At 40.7% G+C, this 21340-nt stretch overlaps 1 protein-coding gene across 1 annotated transcript; it reads right to left on the reverse strand.

Annotated features, from left to right (window-relative positions):
* Positions 1–4350: 4350 nt before the first annotated feature.
* On the reverse strand, positions 4351–20859 carry rad50 (RAD50 homolog, double strand break repair protein). Its single transcript, XM_053441774.1, has 28 exons — positions 20769–20859; positions 19874–20011; positions 19599–19682; positions 19252–19403; positions 18948–19133; positions 18603–18807; positions 18248–18376; positions 17291–17456; positions 17109–17167; positions 16759–16893; positions 16356–16562; positions 16081–16263; positions 15639–15796; positions 15374–15549; positions 14681–14918; positions 13865–14054; positions 13528–13654; positions 12961–13154; positions 12636–12746; positions 12272–12364; positions 11920–12033; positions 11676–11803; positions 11345–11446; positions 9875–9997; positions 6557–6642; positions 6326–6468; positions 6112–6245; positions 4351–5004 (listed from the first exon to the last, which is right to left on the reverse strand). The coding sequence occupies exons 2-28, from the start codon at positions 20000–20002 to the stop codon at positions 4818–4820; spliced, it is 3939 nt and encodes a 1312-aa protein (XP_053297749.1). The 5' UTR covers positions 20003–20011; positions 20769–20859; the 3' UTR covers positions 4351–4817.
* Positions 20860–21340: the final 481 nt, after the last annotated feature.

Genomic DNA, 21340 nt, shown 5'->3' on the forward strand with positions numbered 1-21340 from the left:
ACTGCTCTGTGTGTCCTGCACCAGATGGGTTAAAAGCAGAGGTTAAATTTCCCTACCTGCATGAGTGTGCCTTTGCATGTGTTTGGGACTAATAAATGCATCTTAATCTTAATCTTTATTTTAACACCGATACAAGCAATCGAACGAATGGCGAGGCAATTATGACGTTCATTTAGTTGTTATTGCATCAAATAATGAACGAAAGAAAATGACAAATGACTGAAACAAACTGAAACCATCTTTGAGAAAAATATTAAAATATACCTTTTAGTGTGGACCGTGACCCATCCATCTACATGGTGGAGATGAGGTTTATGGCCTGTACTGCAGCCAACCACCAGGGGGCTATCAGAATGTTTTGGCCTCATTTTTGGGGGAGCTGTCGCTTCGGCCACCTGTATACAAAGTCTACGAGCGAAGCAAAAGGAACTGAGGCCACTTGAAACCAGTGGCACAGATATTTCACCAAAAAATTATGGAAAATATTCCTTTACTAAATCAACAACTCTGAATACTCGTCAGTCTGTGATCTACAAGAAAAAGGCCACACTCACCGAGCTTCCTGAGGTTGAGCATCTCTTATGGACGATGTTAAATTGATCCCAGACTTTATTTGTCCTTTTAAAGTCCTTCAAGAGAAGCACGGGAGGGAAGGTGGGACAAAGTATTGGGAATATTCCGACTGTTCTATATAAAGCGCTGTTGAAAAGGAGAGTGATTCTCTTTATTTAGTAATGAGGGAGCCACGGTTCAGCAGCGTGCACATACGCACCGAGCTGAAGGCCACACAGAGACCCAACCACCACCAGGAGCAAGCCTCCCCAAAGCTCTCACATTGCATCAAGTCACCGAGTGACGGGTACATTGTCCAAGGCATGGGGGAAAAGAGTGGTGAAACATGTTTCTCTCAGAGAGCTCCTCAGGCAGCCGGGGGAACCAGCTCACCACAGCCAGGCGGAGAGCAGCGACACAAATGTATTTCCAGGGCGCCCCCCCCAATTGTCTGAGTGCACTCCGCGAAAAACAGGGTTCTGCAGCCGGCGTTCTTTCTCGGGCTGAATGATTTACACAATCATCAATATTTGAGCGATCATTTGAACTTCTAAACGTTTCTGCGTCGCTATTTCAAAGAGCCCTCAGTGCTTCTGCAAACACATGAATGTCAACCCCCCCCCCCCCCCCTCCAGGGGCCTATTGAACAAGTAAGCGATGGACTGATCACCTGGTCAAGAGCGAGTACACATAATTTGATGTTTACTTTTTTCTCTGTTTACCTCATTGTGAATTTAAGCACCTCTGCAAAAACACAAAATAAAAAACATCAATTTGACAAACGGTAGTCAAATTGATTGCAAATATTCAACACAACCAAAAACAGAAAAGTTTTGTGTTACACTCAGCCCTTCAGAAATGCTCTTCCACTTTTCGCATTTTTCTGTTTCATTTGCATCTACCAAAAAAAAAACGGTACAACACCCTCAGTGTTTAAACTTGGTATCCATTCTGTCAAACCCAATGTTCCCAGTTCACACTTCTCTGCCTCTATTTACCAGGGTCTCCTCTCTTCGATGGCGCCTTCACATGAAGTTTGGATGGTTATTCAGGACATCTGGTGTACAACACACATCTGACATACCTATCCTCTGAAAAGCAGAATTTGGAATCATGTTCTTACAACTTGTTAATTAATGACTAACTGTTGATCAACAATAAACAAACATGATATAAACTGTAATTAAAAGTGAATTTGTCTCAATTCATAATGCCTTCTTTACAAAATCTAGATATTAAAGGAACTGAATCCAATCGTATCACTGTGAATGGACATAAACAACCCACACAGGCCAGCGCAGTATTTATGAGACCCATAAATCCAGCTGACACGGATGTGACATCAAATGAAACATGATAAAAGATGTGAAATCCTGTGAAACTCACTGTTTGTTACAGTGATCCTTCAACGGCCTTGTTTTTCCCAATGTGTGTTGAATACCTGTTAAAAGTGTTAGTCCACAATTAGCAATGCCTGGTTTGATGATTTACTGTAAACTCACTTAAATCATCTGGGAATACAGACCATCAGCAATTTGAAATTGAAAATGCAGACGACAGTTAAGGGATAAAGGTAAAAAAAAAAAAACTAAGAATAAAATTGTTTTATTTGTGTGACATATAGAGGATCTTGTTATATTTTAATACAATAAAGCAAAGGGATTCCACAGAGTAAACTCTAATGGCTGGATGAACCCACTAGGAGGCCACCCCCCACACACACACACACACTTCTCTCACTCTCTGTGTTTGTGCAGTCTACTCTCTCATACAGGTTTACCCCCTGTGTTGAATTAGTCATTAGATCAATCAGGTATCATTATTATTATGAATTTATATAGAAATATGCACCACGCCTGCGCGTCATCGCGGTCTTGAACTAGAACTTGGATTTAAGGTCTGTATCATGTCAGTTAATGTCTGATGAGCGGCGGAAACATCTGCATACATCTGTTCATCTTGAGTTTCTACACTGTCACTGTTTTGGCATCTGAGTGCAAGGGTGTAAAGAAATTCTCACATAGTCAGATGTGCTGCAAACACTAGTAACATATCAAATCAACAGGTATTTCACTGAAAAAATAAATCAAATGCATTTATAGAATATGATCTTATAATAGAATGGCACTCGGGAGAGTACTTAGTCCGTATGGATTTGTCAAAAAACTGAAATTGGTTTTGTTTTTGCATAATCCTGCTAAAGTAACCAACCAAAGCAAAAACAGACACTGAAAAAAACTAACTTGTATGTTAATAAAGAAGTTAAAACAGTAAGCAAACAAGGCAACAAGATCTTTTTTTCTGTAAACATTTATTTGAAACAAGAATGACAGGATTGCAATATAGATATAAATAAATGTATATATATATTTCATTCAAATACTATAATAATTCAAGTTATACTAAATACAATCAAAAATAAATATACAGGTTTTACTATTATCTTGAAGATAATACATGTACCTGGATAATTTGCGGAAAACCCCCCAAAACAAAATAAATTATCGAAAGCCTTTACTCATATCCCCTAATAATTTGGTCTGTCAGTGTAAATGTCGACCTTTCAAATGTGAAAATAAATTACGTCTCTTCGAGGGAAAGAAGAAGAAAAGGAAGACCCATGCCTGAATGCTTCCATTTGTTCTTCCAGGTGCTTCCCTGTCGGACAGTTGGTGTCTGGGACGACTTCAAGGATTGCCCTTTTTGGTCCCGTTGAAATTCATACGTTTCAAACAGCGACTGAGGTGATCGAACGGAAGCTTCATGTCAGTGTGGACCCCATTTGGATGCACGTTCTTCAGTATCGCTTTACAGTTCACCTGAAAAGACAAGAAATCAACAAGTTTTAGGTAGTGCACCACCTTTCATCAATGTTTCTCAAATGACACTGCATTGGCTTTGCCTGAAAAGGTCGAGTCTGGGACTCTAAATCTCTGGAGAGCAGACGTGAACATCTAAATCGGAAAATCCAGACACCACAGAGAATTCTTACATTTTCTTGCTGGTGAAACATCTTTAAGTGTTCCACAAGCTCTTCCTTTTTAGGCCAGGTGCTGATGGTTTTGTTGTTGTCCAGGATATCAGATACTTTGCAGAAGAACTTGCTCTGTACCGAAGAAAAGATCATTAGTAAACAAAACCGGCAAACGTCCGATTATGCAGAATGGACGCTGCAATTTGTGCTTTCGTTAGTTTCTGACATGATTTCAACAGCTACATTAGTCCCAGCATTTGAACTACAGACGACAAAACAGTGCTCACCCCACATTTATAGGCCAGTCCTTCCACATCAGGCACAAGCTCGTCCTGTTGCATGAAGCAGAACAAAGTTTCAGGTTATCAACTTCATTCTGATAGAATTCTTAAATAATGCAATATTATGCGATAAAACAGTTTGGCTCTTACCTTAAAGGAAGACGCATTGAAGGCTTCAATCATATCAATTATTCTATTGCGGACGAGACTCTTGTCCACGGTTAAGGCAGCAGCATCCACGCTGACCAGCAGGGACACAGTGGCCACCAGCAGAACCATTGACATCTTCATGATACTCGCTCGTTGGTTGTTTGGAGAGAACTGTTTGAAGAAGCCCTTGAAGCGGTGGATCTGTTGTCAGACTTGCAGCTCATTCTGAGGTCTTGACTGCAAACCTAAGATTTATACTTGCTTTTGCCCCCGCCTTCGTCAAAACCTGTGCTTTCCCTCACAAAGAGACGCTGTGAGATAAGATTTTGTGGTTTATCTACTTTTCTCTGAAGAGTGGATGTGAAAAAAAATGACAGCAACGTATAAACCAGCTAATGTCCTTCACAAGAGATTTAATGACAGAACACAGTGAAGCTCACAAAGTGACAAACATTGAAATGCAAATGGAAACTGAAGTTTTAAACATCATCAGGATTTATGAACAGCTTTACACACACTGCAGCTTTTAGACAGCTGAATGACTCGGGGTGGTTTTAGTGTCATTACCATCAGGAGGAGTTTAACTTTTAGTGTCAGTTCGTTTTTTTGATTTGCATCTGAAGGAGAACAGAACAAGAGACGGATCACAGCAAGAAGTTATTCGATTTTTGACCATTTTAAACACTGTATGCTTATTGAAGCTGGATAGAGGCAGGAGAAAGGAATAAAAGAGGTTTAACTATTTTGAGGAACAATTCACTTTCTAGTTAATTAAGGAGGGGGTGACTCAAAACTTCGACAATCCTGGCTGAAAAGAACTTCATGAAAGGAACATGAACCCTGTGATGAAAGGTTTCTGCTCAGTTGAGATACGTTGAGAGGGAGGTGATGCTGCACTTTGTGATTTCAGAGTTCTGGTCCTGGTTCTTGCGGATGCGGTAGAAGTGTTCGATGTAGCTGGATCGCCCCAGCAGCTCCACAAAGTCCTCGTCGTGGGTGATGATCAGCAGCTGGAAGTTGCGCTGGCGAGAGCGACTCTTGATGATTCTGGGGAGAAGGAAGAGAAGAAATTCACGCTGTTCCCGTAACATCCACTGCTCGTGTAATATCCACAGAGGAACAAGGCCGTGTTCAGAGCGAAGACAGCACTCTATCAGCATTCCTTGTTCAGGTCTAATTGAGGTTCTTACCTCATTCTAATCTGTTGGTTGGTTAGTTTGCCGTTTTTCAAGAGACTTGTGCAAAAACTCCTGAACGGATTGCCATAAAACTTTGAAGAAGGATGCGACATTGGCCAAGACCTAACCCATTACATTTTGGCGTGGATCTGGACAAAGGGGCCGATCCAGAATTAGTTTTCTTTTAATTTTCTTTAATATTGTTCGTGTTTTTTGACATTTTTACCAATTTACCAGGGAATATTCCATCGGTCTTCATGACAAAAATCTGGTATATACGCAGTCATGAAATGATTCTATGAAACTTGGTGCATCTTGATTGAATTTAAAAAGGGATAGTAGAGCGCAAAATGGAAATTCTCGCATTATTATTATTATCTACTCACCACTCTGCCGATGGAGCGGTGGCTGAAGTGTTTGAGTCCAAAAAATACTTCAGGAGTTTCAGGGGTAAACAGCGTTGCAGCCAAATTGACCCCTTCTTCAGTGGTAATAAAACATCAGGAAAAACACAACATGCCTTAACATTTTAAGTCCACCACCAGAAGTAGCGATGCATTCGCACAAGCCCCCGGGCAAGAGCGTGTGCGTTTTTTTCCGGTGTGCCAGTGACAGCGAGTAAACACCTCTGAGGAGCAGAAGACTTTTAGGCTTAACATATTGTGTATATGATGCAGGTTCAGGTTGAATGTTTGTCTGTTTACCCCTGGGACGCCAAAAGTGTTTTGTGGACTCAAACATTTCACCCGCCCCTCCATCGGCATATTGCTGAGTAGATAGTGAATTTTCACTATTCGGTGAACTATCCTTTTAATAAGGGACTATTGGGCTTTGGTGCCATTGTCGTTGGTTTTAGGTTTTAGGTAAGACTTTGGGTTATGGCATGTTGATATGTCAAAGTTTATAATAATGTGAAATAAGAGGTACAAACTGTGTGTGTGTGTGTGTGTGTGCGTGCGTGTGTGTGTGTACTGACTCTACGAGGGCGTGTGCCAGTGACTCGATGTTCTCCCGGTCCAGGTTGGTGGTGGGCTCATCCAGAGCCAGGATCCCACAGTTTAGACAAAAGGTCTCTGCTAGAGCTAAACGGATGATCAAGGACGCCAACACCTGCACACACACGGAGTGGCGGTTACAATATATATTTACTGGGAAAAACTGCATTTTATTACAAAACATTAATGTGGCACCTTTTGACCAGCGCTGCAGCGTCCTCTCATATCCAAAGCTGTGTCTCCTTTCACCATCACTACTCTGTAGTTGTAAACCCTCCGCTTCGCTGAAGCAGATGAGTGCTCATCCACATCAGACCGGATCTCCACGTATTCGATATCTGGAGGGCAAGACGGAGTGGTGACACTTTGACAGGGGGGGGAGGGTGGGCAATTTATATACAAATTCTTTCTGTAAGTAAGATGCACCTTGACCCCTGTAGGTGCTGCGCCACAGGTCTCTGATAATCTTGTTGATCTCATCCATCTTCATACTGTGGAATTTCATGATTGTTCTAAGGAAAAGAAAAAGAAAAAGAAATATACAAAATCCAAAAGTGAACTTGTAGAATGTGTGATGTAAATATACAAATTGCACATCAAACAGAATAAAACATTTGAATGATAGAAAAAGAAAATGAAACAAGTCATCACAATTGGCACAGAATGATCCAACTTTATCCAAAAGTAATTTATGACCATATCGAACAAATATATACAAAATAGAATTTGGGTCAGTGAAACAATAGTGCAAATGTTGCATTTTCAGTATTTGGTATGAACTCTTGTTCTGTTTAAAAGTAAACATATGCATAATATACAACAATGTGCAAACAAATCTTACCTGATCACTTAGTTAAAAAAAATAAAAGGGATAGCTTTTTCTTCTTGCAACTAAATCCAGCGAATACTGAAACTCTACGATGATAAGATATCTATAAATCAATGTAAACTGGACGCTCTTTTCCTGCATACCAAGAAGCAAATTAACAAGAAAATCTCATGTGGTTTCGAAAACACCAAATGAATCATATAGAGACGAAGAAAAGAAAGGAGGAGCAGAGCCGTCCTTATCCATCCATCTGATCTAATCTGCACGACTGCTGACACATCGAAAGGAAATAATAGCTTAGGACTTCCTATGACAAGGGTATTGGACTCCAAGGTATCAAGAAATATGACTTACTTAAATTTGAATTACAATATTTTACTGATGAGGCCTTAAACTATATTTCATGACTTTTTGTGTATTAGTTATTTTTATTTATTGCTCTGTCAGTTCAGTGTCAGCACAGAATTCACCGCAGCATGATCTCTGTACTCTGCAGCTGCTTAGAAAGTCATAATTTCACTGTAGAAAAAGACAAATAATCTCTAGGGTGTGAGTTGTTACAGAATTGTCCATATTGATGTCACGCTTTCAAAACAGTTAACACACAGGATGAGGCAGAGATCCAATGAAAACCTCCAATATGAACCAATTCAACCTTCAGTATTTTGTGCTGTGTGCCTGTGCCGTTAATTAATGAACCACATTTGTAAAAGAAAACTTTTGCTGAGATGATGAGGATCAAGTGGAACCCATTTTCATTAAGTGTGCCTTAGCAATAAAGAGATATGTAAAGAAATATATTAATGAAAGAATTATCATGAAGTATAAGTGAAGCTGCATAAAAACTACTTCAACTAATATGATCTGCTAAAAGAGATCGACCTGTGATAGGGTCAATTCTGTTGATACTTCCGAGCTCGGATCATCAGACTGATACAGTCCTTTTGTTACCATTTTTTGAAAGTAAATAAATGTATTACATGTTAAAATCCCATTTTGACCACTATCATTTATTTGACAAATAAAAATTACATTTAAAAAAAAATACCATTGTAAATCAATGTGCACTGCCCGCTATAAAAGAATAACAAAACAAACTCACACAATCAGTTACAGCCTTTTTTTTTGCAAAAGTAAAACAGGCTCAAAAAGTACGTGACAATAACATCTTCAGGGTTTTTATCGCTTATGCACACAGAAACTTGTTATCAAATTAATACCAGGCATATTAATCAAATCACATGGTGTTGCCATGAAAGCGTCTTCGGTGTATTCAGACAGAAACTGTGGCCTGGATATCTGGTCTGCTGGAAAGCTGCTTGGGTTTGCATTTAATCTTGATAACGCTGCTGACTGTGATGCCTTCACTAACCCACACATACAGTATCGGTAAATGATGGTTCGGTTTTCTTCTCAGATGGTATCTGAACTCACACTTTCCCACTGAAGCTCTTCATCCTCACTTCATGCTGTCACATTTATCCTCTTATCCAAAAAGCAATAAAAACAGTTTGCCAGCATAAATTTTCACCTGTGCCACGGAGGTTGTGTTGTTGTCCTTGTCTGTTAGTTTGCTTGTTTAGCAGGATTACGCAAAACAATGGAACAGATTTCCATAAAACTTGGAAAAAGGATGAAATTTGGGCAAAGACAGAAATCTTTAAATCTTGGGATGAATGCGGAACAAAGGGACATTTCCCCAGGAATAAAGCAAGGGTCTTGATGGAAATGTATCTATCATACTTATGAGTGAGTTCAATTTGGTGCAGATGCAAATAATCCAATATTTGGGTTATTATGGATACATGTAGCATTGCTAAAGAAACTTAATACATCACATTTAGAGAAAACGTTCAGTCCCACTCATTATTACTGGCTTCAAGTAAAATTGTGAATTTTGTTGACTTTCTGATCATTTGACATGTGACTTTTGTCATCTTGCCTTTACATTATTTCTTGTTTGCTTCTTAACTGTTTCCTTTGGAACTTGAACAGCATCTTGTTACTAAGATTATTAGTATTATTACTACAGCTACACGTATGGGACACCAATAACATATAAAACTCTAAGGTATTTTATAATGAGCAGAGATACGTCACAGTTCAAATTCGTGATTAGTAACACGTCTGTCGGAGAAGACTTTGATCACCTACACACAGGAAACATAACTACTTACGAAAACATGCAATTCCTTGACGACATATCGAGTCAATGCTTTGCCTCCAATGGGCGGATGAGTTTGAGATTATATCACCACAAGAAAGGATTGCTCAGTGCAGGAGGTCTCTGCAAGGTTAAAGGCCTGTGAACAGCCCCAAGGCCCCTGAGTCACAAGGGAATTGACATCATTGCTCAAACTCAGAACTTTTAAGCTGACAGTCTAGAAGTTCTGTGGTAGTTTTGACGCTCTTACTTCAAGGGGAAGACAAAAATGACTCATGCTGTAGTCAAAACTACAGTAAATCTTATCAACACCACTGTTGTTAGCACTAAGCAAACTTATGGAAAACACTTCAACCCTACCTTTTTAAAGTCTGCTCCGTCACTATTGCTTTTATATAAGAATACATTATTTTATTCCCTTTTTTTAACAATTTCGCAGGGAATCTTTCAGGGATATCGATGAGAAACCCCCCCAAAAAACTATCATATTTAAATAACTTCAAATCAAATATACCGCTTTTCAAAAAAGATTGGCAAAAAATCCCCCTGTACATTAAATGTGTTTCAGTTTGGAATCATTCATTCAGATGTGTGTGATATACATTCCTCCACGATAAGTAAATGTTTCCGACGTCTTCCTCTACAAACCACTCAACTTTCTTCCATAGTAACTGATTAATGTTTGTAACTTCAGACGACACATTTTGGCCCCAAGTCACCACATTTAAGTTCAAGTTAGAGTTACACTTACTGATCGAGGGCCTTGTAGTAGATATCCAGGTCTTTAATGACCAGCTCTGTGGTCCTCATTATGATCATCTTGATTTTGTAGCGCTCATCAGCTTTGTCGTACTGGTCCTCCCGCAGCTCTTTTCTGCAAGCGATCAATTCAAAGAGCAAGTTAAAGTCATTTAAATAAAAGAGTTTGCTGTTCTCCTCTAATTAATCAACTTGTCAACTCGCTGGGTAAATAATTTAATTTCTCAACACTCAGGCTGTGACACTAAATTCAGCAAACAGCACATGCATCAATCTAAACTGAAAACCCTATAATGTTAAAGCAGGACCGGTATTTTTCAAATGTTGTACAAATCTATTTAAGTACTCTTAACAGTACAGAGTTGTCCCAAAGCCACTTCATTGTCTCAGCTGTGTGCTTTGGCCCAGTCCGAGGTCCTGGGTAAGAATCTTTCCATACCACCCTGCCCCAGTGCCCAGTTTCCTACAAACATGGCACACAAAGCTACATGGCACCTACAGCTGAGGCCAGACAGATCAATCAGAGATTTGTGCCTCAACACAATCCTGTCACTGAGCTCTGCAGGCGCTTCTTTCAAACTCAAAGCTTTGTGTATGATCTGATATGCATTGAATAGTGTTAGACCATGTGCAGCCTTAAATATCATGTCACCCCAGGTGCACTCCGATCAAGGTGTCTAAACGTCCCAGAGATGATCATAATAAGAAAGAGAGGCGACTCAGCTGAATTTACAAATGTCACAGCAAGAACACTTATGTCAATGTGATATTTCAGCTTTTCCTTTTTAATGAAAATGCAACCAATTCTGTTTATAATTTGTCATTTAGGGTTTTATTTATATTAATGAGGGGAATTTTTTTCTGTAATGTCGTGTAAAACATGTTGGTATATGCTTAAAACACATAATGACAGGTTAACACTTGTGATGCCTATCTTCTGGACACTCAGACATTTTCGGAGAGCCCTCCAGATGTTTATCTTGTTTGCTCGCTACCTTTTTGGGATGACCTTTGACCTAGGAAGTTGTTTCTGACCAGCTGGTGGATGGATACAGAGGGAATGTATTTGACTAATGTGTCTTCATGTTCGGACACAAAAACGTGCCCTTATTTAGTCAAACATCCCATAAGGGGACGTCATTTACCTGAAGTCAAGGGCAGAACCAATGTCCCTATATAACTGTGTGTAAGACCCCCGCACGTCAGACTTTCACTATCTGGCTTGTGATTGTCTCCGGGTATACCATGGTGCCCATCCTGACCTGCAAAACTTCTGTGTAATAAACTTTGTTATACTGAAAGTACTAGGTCCTCGGAGTCCTTTCTTCATCATTAACAACTTCTACAACATCATTGACCTCTCGGCTACATAGAATATACGATAGTAACAATACGAACAAAATAAGAGAAAAAGTGAAGGGCTCTGAATACTTCCTGGAGAACAAAGATCTATATTTCTCACTTGTAATGCAGTATCTCCTCCTCAAAGCCTTTCTGTCGACCCAGTGCAATACTGCGGGTCTTCTTCAAGTCTTCCAGTTTGCGTTCTGCGTCACGTCTTTCTCTGGAGAGGCACAAAGGGGAGATTAGGTGAAAATATTCTGAATAAATTATACCACAGGACTGACAATGATTTTGCTGGATTGTTGCCCAAGATAAAAAACCCAAAGCGTGCAGATGTAAAAGAGATTTGAGGTTGATTTGAATAGGTATTCTGTGTAGCGTGGTTCCCTTAATCACTCCATCAAGTTCCTTGAACTAACAGATGATTGATAATGGTGTCGTTCGCTTACTGGCGGAGCTGCTGGACCTGCATGCTTCCCATGTCTTTCATAAGAGCCTCACGTTTGGCCACAACATCCTTCAACTCCTCCACACGCTTCCTCAAAGTGAGGTTGTCCTGCAGCCAGCGCTCCTGGACCTAAGACATATTCAAATGTTAAAAACCGACTGGGCTACAATCATGGACTGAATTTACAACTGTCTTTAAAAAGTACAGGATAAGACAGAGGACTTAAGTGACTCCGGAGGCTCTACCTTTTGAGTGTCTATGTCCTGACGGATGTTTCCAATCTCCTTACTGATCTTCTCCTTTTGCTTCTCAGCATCATGCAGCTGAGTGTTGGTTTCTTGAAGCTCAGACTCTTTTTGCTGAGACAAAAACAAGTGTCATTAAAGCTTTTCAATACTTGGACTTGAACGACTAAATGCTTATTCGAATCTATTACAACTGAGCCTTTACAGCTAATATCACAAACAATGACAAAGTTATTAAAAGAAAAGTGCAGACTGGGGTGTCAAGGTAAATGAAGATGGCATGAATGGAAGACGGTGACTGTATTTACTTAATGTCTTCACAAAATGACACTGAATATCAAATGAATATTACCTCTTTGTATTCATTTTTGCTTTCATCAACGTATTTGGTGATGTCTCTTTCCAAGGTGGTGATCACCTTCACTTTCTCTTTAATGGCATTGATCTATCAGTGGCAAAGAGTTAGAACACCTTACTTCATTACAGACAGTGTGACCTGTTTGTTAAACTATGCAAAGACTCTCTCAGGTTTATATATTAATAGAATAATACATGTTTACAGTTAAACTGTGACGAAAGAGATAAAAAGATAAAAAAGCAAAGGACAATAACATCTTTCCCAGGCCTATGTGAGTGAAAAAGCAATTTCTTATCGATTTTCAGCAGTTTCCAATACAGGACAAAACTAAGAGAGATATCAGTAAGAATATGTCCACCTTCTCCTGCCCTTCTTCCTGCTTCTGCCTCTTGCGCTCCACCAGCTCCTGCTTCTCCTGCTGCAGCTTCTCTAGAGCAGCAGACAGAGGGGAGAGCTGCTCCTTTGCTTCCTGGTGGGAACAATGAGGAGAACGCGACAGCATGGCTTATTAAGAGATAGCAGACTTTCTTCTCCAGCAGCAACACAGCATTATTTTACTGTGTACATGTAAATGGCTGTATCACTGCAACCCAATAGTCATGCACATTTTTGTGTAAAATGCAGGAATCCCAAAAAAACTATAGTTTTACATCAACCTCTTAGTCGAAGAAACAAAGAAGTACCCTGATGTCCCTGGTTAAGTCTTTGATATCGGTAGTGAACTCGACACACTGCTCCTCCAGCTGCTGCTGTTTCTGCATATCGCTGCTCAGCTGGAGCTTCTCTGCTTTCGTTTCATTCACAGCACTTTTCTGCATCTGAATCTGATCCTGCTGGTCCTGGATCAGTTTACGTTTCAGCTCCATCTTGCTGGAGGCTGCAGGGAAACAAAAGAGCAAAGAGAAAACATATTGTACAATGCTCCTTATGTGAAGGCAGCCAATGATGTTGCAGGATAAAGGAGAGTTTAAAAATTGTTGCGATTTGTATTCAAGGCGACCTTAAAAGAAACTTGTGCTAAGTGTATTCAAAGGCTTCTGTGACCTGGACTTATTGAACAGACTCACAGCAGTGCAGATGTTATACTCTGAAGTTTGAGTGAGTCGTGTCCTTCTTACTAATTCAGAGGTCATGATAACATGGTAAGTTTAAATTGACTGCATGGTTTGCCACATGTGAGCGGCATGTGTCTTATCAATTCAAGAATAAACAACCATTAGTGATGCCAACATTGTGTAATATCCTCTTACTGGTGTCTAGCCTGTGCTGAGTTTCTTGTTTCTCCTGACTAACTTGCTGGGTGGTCCTGGTCAGGTCGACTCCCTGGAGTTTGGTCCCATGTTGAGTTATTTGCCTCTCGACCCCTTTAAGGTCAATCTGGAAAGACAAATAAAATAAATATAAGGTGGAGAAAGACAGAATGGAGACATGTATAAGAGAGATGTACAAACATCTCCAGGACTTTGTAATATCTTAGAAGTGATGTGTCGCATCTCAAATGCCAATCTTATTATTTTTTTATTTGAAGATCAGAGTAAGCAAGTTGCATGGAGGGGGTAAATAAAGACTGTTACAGGAGTATGGTACCTGGTATCTGTCCATGAGCGATATGTCCTGCAGGCAGGCCTTGGCGGTTTCCTCCTCCGACATCAAGGTACCAAGCAGCGTCTCCTGCTCATCCACTTCTCCCTTCAGCCTCTCGATTTCTCTGTTCACAGTCTGCAGACGGTTTCTCAACTCAGGCAACTCCTTCTCCTGAAACTGTACGATGGACTGCCTGGGTTAAGGAAAGACACAAATAATATACTTTAAGCATTGAGAGTAAAGGAGTCACTGTGATAAGAGCAATGGTGGGAAGTCTCCCTTTTGATTCATTAATGAAGATAACAATAACATGAGCCTTTTTTGGGACATAATCCGTGTTAAATTCATTATAATAAATGTTATCATGCCATTTTATGTCAAAGATAATATAAGTTGTTTGCTTGAACAGGCCATATAGTAAAAGTTGTATTTGGTGTCTGACATTTTCAAGAAGGTTTGTCAATCGAATTAGCTTCTATCTAATTTCAATACATTAAATGCTCCTGAATATTTCCTTCATTTTGAAAGTTTGTATATCACATCACATTTAAAATACGAGAGAGAATTGATGCTGGGTCTCTACATCCCCAACTGCAGAGTTCTGTTCATGTCATGAAAAAAAGGGCAAAGGATCCAAGGATATAATCCTCAGTTATATGAGAATGTAGCTCCATCTAGTGGAGAAAATAAGCTATCTCCTCAACTGAGGTTATTTTTTAAAATATTTTTTTCTACCTTTTTACTATAAACCATCCCAAATGACACATGCACAAATAACAGCATTTGTCTGACTGTCCTTGTGCACTTGTTATACTTTACCTGACAGGCCTGAGAGACATCATCTCATCCTTCTTCCTCTCCTTCCTCTTCAGGTCCTGCTCTGTGTTTTTCAGCTTGTCTGGCACCAGGCGTAATTTGGACTGCATGTCACTGATAACCTCCTCCAGATCGGGCTCTGATGGGAACGTCCGCTGGCACACAGGACAGCAGGGCTCCTTCTCCTCTGTCAGCTGGCTGATGAACTGGGTGTAAACCGCTGTGGCCCCAGCAAGCATGGCTATACAAAGACAAGAGGGAAAAAATATGTAACATATATTTGGTACCAATTCTATGACTATGGCTACTACTAGAATTCAAGACAAACCATCTGTCAACATGTCAGCCACTTGGTTGTTTTACATGATACAATATCAATGTCAATTTGAGGATGAAATGGGATTCTGGCTGGTGTCTGCAATGTTACACAATCAGATGTAGTGTCACATAAATGTAATTCACACGTGTCAAATGTCAAGCATGGCATTGTGCGATGTTAAGCAGAGTATTGTGCATGCTACGGGCACTACATGTTTTCTTTTTATTCATGATCAAATAAAATATGTGTCACTAGGAATTTAACAAAATGTTTACTGCAGTGAAACAATAACAGAATCTGGAATTGTCTGGGACGATCATGCCTAGAATTCCTGGCCTCCACACCAGATCCTTCTATTTTATTGTTGAACCATTCACCTCTTTGTTTGGATATCTTCTCCAGATCATCCTGCAGTTTGCCCAGGTCCTGCTCCAGATCCTGACTGCCACACACGTTGAAGAACTTCTCTTCATCGCTGGATAACTGCTGCTCCTTCTTACGCAGCTCGGAAGCAATGTGACTTTTATTCTGCTCACTTGATGCCAGGTCCTTACTGAGAAAAGTGAAAACAAAAATACCACCCAGTGTTACAGAGAGATAATTTTAAAAGGATTTTATTTTTGTTGTGCAGATATATCTCACTTCATTTTGGCGAGTCTGTCCCTAGTGCTGTTGATTTCTTTCGACTTGGTATAGATCCAGTCTTCCAGCTCCTTCTTGTTGGGAAAGTGACCCAGCAACGACACCAGGTCCTCGCTGTGACGAGACTTGATCTTACGTACCTGGTCCTCCTTTTCTGTCTGAAAGAACGAGGAGGGAAAAGAGGAGAGCCAGCGAGGAAAGGAATGATGACAGAAGCCAATAGGAAAGAAGGAGAAGATGAAGTAATACAGAGAGAGAAGATGAACAAACAAGGTTAAATGACCACAGAGGGTCATGTAATATTTACCAAGGGTAATACGCAGAAAGAGGAACATATAAAACAGTGGGTTGTGTTTCTGATGTTCTGTATCATTTACTGTTTCCTGCTGGAATCTAAGAAGAGTCATGAGAGTAATCATCTGCCCCATCGTTTACACATTACCTTTTCTTTTTTCAGCATATCCATTTGTGTGCGTGTTGAGGTGTGTATGTTGAGCGTCTCCATTTCTTGGTCGAGCCGTCTTTGTGTGCGATCAAGCTCGGCCTTTTCTCTCTGGAGCTCCACAACCTCGACCTTGAGCTCCTCGACGTTGGAGCTCTGCATGGAGCTCTGCAGCTCGCGCTCCTGAGGAGGAAAAGACACACATACATCCGTCGGTCTGAAAAGAAGTGACTTAAAGCAGACTAACTTGTCATATCGTTTGTTTGTATACTTACTGCTTTGGCCAATTCATTCTCCAGTACTTGCAGCCGAGTGGACGAACCCTCCAGCCTCTGCAGCTCTGCTCGGATGTTCCTCAGTTCCTGCTGCTTCTTCCCCTGCAGGTCCCTCTTCAGCTCCACTGTTCTCTCCAGGCCAGTCTTCTTGTCCCTTATTTCATCAATGGACTGTTGCTTCTGCTGCTCTTTTTCTTGCAGGTCCGCCTAAGTGGTAAAGTGTGTAGAAATAAGGCAATGCAATCAGTTTGGAAGCATTCAATATAAGCGTGGAAACATATAGTGATTTATCATCAATATTAGTTTAATCATAACATTATATTTGCTGTAAATCCTGTTTGTGGTATAACCTATAAACAGCATCTTTACAAGAAGTGGTAACGTCAAACAATGACTTTCTTACCAAAACCTGACTGGCTGTCTCTTTTTCCTGCTCCAATCTCTGAGTGACGTGACGGTGAAAACTCTCAAGCTGCAGAGTGGTGAAGGGCGGCCGGTCGTATCCCTCCATTTCCAGAAAGGATGCCAAAGAGCGAACCTGAGGCAGAGATAGGAGTGGCAACAAAATCAAAAATATACTCTTTATTACAGTAGAGAGTTTGTCCAAGGTGACTTCTAAGAAATGAATTTAACTTCAGTGGGAACATAACCCTGATGCTGCCACAAATGTAAGCGAACACCTTCCAAGTAAACAACAAAGATATGGGCCGTGCTTCATTACAGGTGTGAGGTGTGGTGTCTTTTCTCTCTCACCTGAGTGTCACGGTTCCTGATGTTCTGAGTGTGCCGGTCAGCCTCCAGCTGAAGACGACCTGGGAAAGGAGAGGAAGGATTTCAGCAGCGAATTCATCCTTCTGTCTATCAGAATTGATTTTGTATTACAATATACATGCGTGTGCTTGAGTTGGCACCGTCGCACATGCTTATGTGTTTACCTTGTTCTACCAGGAGAGCGCCCTTGAGTTGGTTTAGCCGCTGGCACTCTCGGCCCGCTCTCTCCAGCTCCTTCTGACAGTCTGTCAGCCGCCGCTCCTTCTCCTTCACCGTCCTCTGGTGGTTCTGGTAGGTTTCCTGCAGCTGCTCGTCTGGGCCCTGAAACACCTGCCGCATACACAGTTCACTAGATTAGAGCGGCCCTGAAGCACCTCGAGTACAGCTTAGAGAATAGTCAGGGCCAGAGGTCGTACTTCACAAGGCAGTCGTGCAAATTCTATGCACCAACAGATATTTAAATAGGATCTGGATAAAATCATCAAGACAAATCAAGGCCGTTATATCATTAATGCATTATGTTTGTGGTATTCGTGTGTATCTACAGTAAACAAACAGGAAATCAGTTTGAGTTTGACTGACACAGACGCAGAGGAAATCAGCCTTGAACTGGCTCGGGAGGATCAGGAGCGGAAACATCCATCAGTCTAAAAACAACATTTTGTGATATTACAGGCCAATGACGAACTGGGAGGCCATTACAAAATCAAAACAACCTCATTCACCATCTGCAGGTTTTCTCTTAGTTTCCCATTTATGGTTATAACCCTTCAAACTGATCGGAGTCTGGAGCACTGTTTAGCAGGTGTTCGCTTCACTAAACCCTGAGGCAGAGACACTTGATTTGAGTGAACTTGAGTTTTCAACCTCATCTTCACACATTCATCATACACGCTTGTCAGGTTTGCCCAAGACATTTTAACCCTCTACAGTCAGTGGAGAGGTGAGCAGTGATTCTGCTGACAGAAGCAGTGTTGAGTTTATTTCTGAATTAATACACAAATTCAAGCTTTCCATAAAATGTAACATTGTCTATCTAATACAAATAAACACAGTGCTTGTTTAGATGTTCATATAAGATATATATATATAGATAGATATATTACATCTTATTCTGTTACCTGTTCCATTGTATCCTTCAGCTCCTTGTTGTCCTCCTCCATTTGTGTCTTCCTGCTCTCTAAAGCCTTGATGTCGTTGTCCAGCTTCATCACTTTCCCAAATTTCGTGTCAATGTCGATCAGTCGATTCTGATAATAATGACAAAAAGAACTGTTACACTTTAGTCATGCCCACCACCTAGTGTACCGCACGGCATACTCTCCTTCTTATTAAGATGCAGTGATTGCTAAAACATATTCACCTAATGGACAAAGATCTCACGGATTAGAATCTTTATTGTCAAATGTCTTGAACGTTTTTCTTTCGTCAAATTTAAAAAACACAATGTTCTATTGTCTCTGCACAGCAACCAACCTCAAGTGGATCTATCTGGCCCTCTATCTTCTCTACGCTGTCTTTAGAGGCCATCAGGTGAGCCTCCTTGGTGTCCATAGTCTCTCTCAGCTGCTGGGCCTTCTCCTTGTTCTGCTTCAGGTAGTGCAGCTCCACCTCACACTCCTTGACCGTGTGGTTCTGTGCAAGGCGCTGCTGACGCATGGTCTCCAGAGCTTTGATATACCTGGGAACAAGAGGCAAGTATATTGATGCATATCTGCATAAATGCAGGTTGATACTTTGACTTTGGCCCATTTGCTTTAGATTCACTTCAGCTATTACAATGAAAAAATAGACAAACATGCAAGAATGAATCGGCTTTACTTTGTCGCAGCGAAGATAGAGTCAAACTTCTCTTTGAGTGCCTTTCCCTCGCAGAGCGGCCAGTTCGACTCTTCTTGGTGACAGAAGATGACATTATTCAGCACAGACTTTGACACACCCAGCGCGGAAATCATCTCCCGGTCCACGTCAGCGCACTTAGACGACATGCTCTGCTTCTCACCGTCTCTGGATGAATGATGATAATAATGGGGACATGTCCGTCGTACAATCTCAATTTCTCTTCAGAATCACTTGTTTTTTTTTCAGTATTAATCAGAGACAGAACGGTGAGCGTGTGACCTACTTCGTTCTCGTGATGACTTGCTCTAAGCTTTTGAAGGAGTAGTTCTTTGCCTTCTGAGTGCAGGACATGGCGCGCTGGATGGTCACTTTCTCTCCATTGACATCCGAGAATAAGAGGCGAATCTGCGCTCGCACATCTGTCTCATGGGCATCCTGGAATTCAGTTTACACAGGAGACAGTAACTTTAACAAAGGTAGGATGTGAAGTTCTCATGTGACAGAGACCAAAATTTACTGCTCTGGTAGAAAATAGCTCCGGGCAGTTCTTAAATCCATATTAGTATTTAGATAAACTGACAATTTCTCTAAAAAAAAAAACCGAATTAATAATTAGGAGAGAGAGCTCACCTTTGGATCATGAACGAAAGCCCCTCCTTTAGATCCAGGGGGAAGTTCACCAGATGTTGCATACTTAAGGCACTCGATGATAGTCTGAAAACCAAAAAGGGTGACATCATACAAGGAACTTAAATTCAAACTTTTGTCTGCGGCTACTTTCAGAAAGAGAACTAAAGAAAAAATTGTCCAGGCAGCCTAATGCGTGTTCTCTCTCAACTTTCTTGTTCAGTCACCGCAGGTCACGCTTCACAGTCAACCTTTGCTCTCAAGACACCTTCTCGTACCGTTTTCCCCGCTCCGTTGGGTCCGACCAGCACAGTCAGAGGAGTGAAGAACGATATTAATTGTTTGTCTTTGTCCTCGATCCCAAAGCTCCTCACCCCCAGGATGCTCATCTTGTCTATCTTTGACATGTTTGCTCTCTGAGAGGCGAAAGAGAGAGAAAGAAGTTGTCAGTGATGATAACAGTATTGCAGTATTGCAACAGTGGAAGAACGTTGTTAAAAGAACAATATAAAAAGAAACACATACTTTCACCTGTGCTGTCATTGAAAAGATAAGTTATGATCTAGCACTTATAAATTACCTTTTTAATTTAATTCATTTGTTTTCTGTATTTTGTGAAGCACTTTATAGCCGTGTACAGATAAGTGCCATAAAAATAAAGTAATCATTATTATTTTATGGCAAAATATGGTACAGTTTGAGTTTTGAGCTGATTTAGCTGGTTTTGATTGGTTGTTGGGCTGGTTTTAGGCTGGTTATGATTGGCAGGTTCAGGCTGGTTTTAGACTGGTTATGATTGGCAGGTTCAGGCTGGTTTTGATTGGTTGTTGAGCTGGGTTTAGGCTGGTTTTGATTGGATGTTGAGCTAGGGTTGACAGTCCTTCAGTCCAGGAACATGAAGTTAACATAGAATATAAATAATGGACATTAGCTCTCGATGTGACGACACACCTGCCTGAGTGACAGAGCTCAGTGTATCTGTTGGTTCTCTGAGTTTCAAGCTAAGTTAAGTCAGTGCATAAACACCATGTAGTTAGCCTGGCTCTAATGATACACACACCTCATGCTAGCAGCAGCCTAGCTAACACACGTTTAGCCTCCGTGCTACTCTGCAGCGTTAAACACACACAGTGAGTGTGTTCAGTAACAACAGTGTGTGTGGAATTAACTCACCTCACGTCCTGCGTGTTATTCAGCTCTAAAGTGAAACTACTTTTCCCGCTGTGGGGAACGCAACGTATCCGGTGACGACGACGGACTTCCGGGACATAGAATATAAACGCATAGATCGGTATTCACCATTCGTTTGAGTTTTCCACACATGGCGCGGATGTCAATTGCACCTAATGGAGGTTGTTCGTGTTGTCATCCTGATGGACAGAAGAAGACATCTCATACATATATGTGGAAATATTCTAATCAACAACTTATCACAATTTAAAGGGGTTTTAATGTAATGTAATTCTACATACTGTCAATTGTTATAACATGGTTTCAACATGATATAGAAACTATGAAAATAAATCACTCAAGTCCTATGGTTATTATTCTATGCAAATTAATCTCAAACAGTTTATAATGCAACACTTACAAATTTAAGTAATTTCTTTAGACAGATATGCATTGCAGTTTTGCAGATATTGTGTGTGTGTGTGTGTGTGTGTGTGTGTGTGTTTGTTTGTGTGTGTGTGTGTGTGTGTTCATGTGTGTTCATATGTGTTCATCTTGATAAGAGAACTTGTCAC

Source organism: Pleuronectes platessa, chromosome 15 (genome assembly GCF_947347685.1).
Source record: "Pleuronectes platessa chromosome 15, fPlePla1.1, whole genome shotgun sequence".
In the NCBI taxonomy this organism is placed as follows: Eukaryota; Metazoa; Chordata; class Actinopteri; order Pleuronectiformes; family Pleuronectidae; genus Pleuronectes; species Pleuronectes platessa.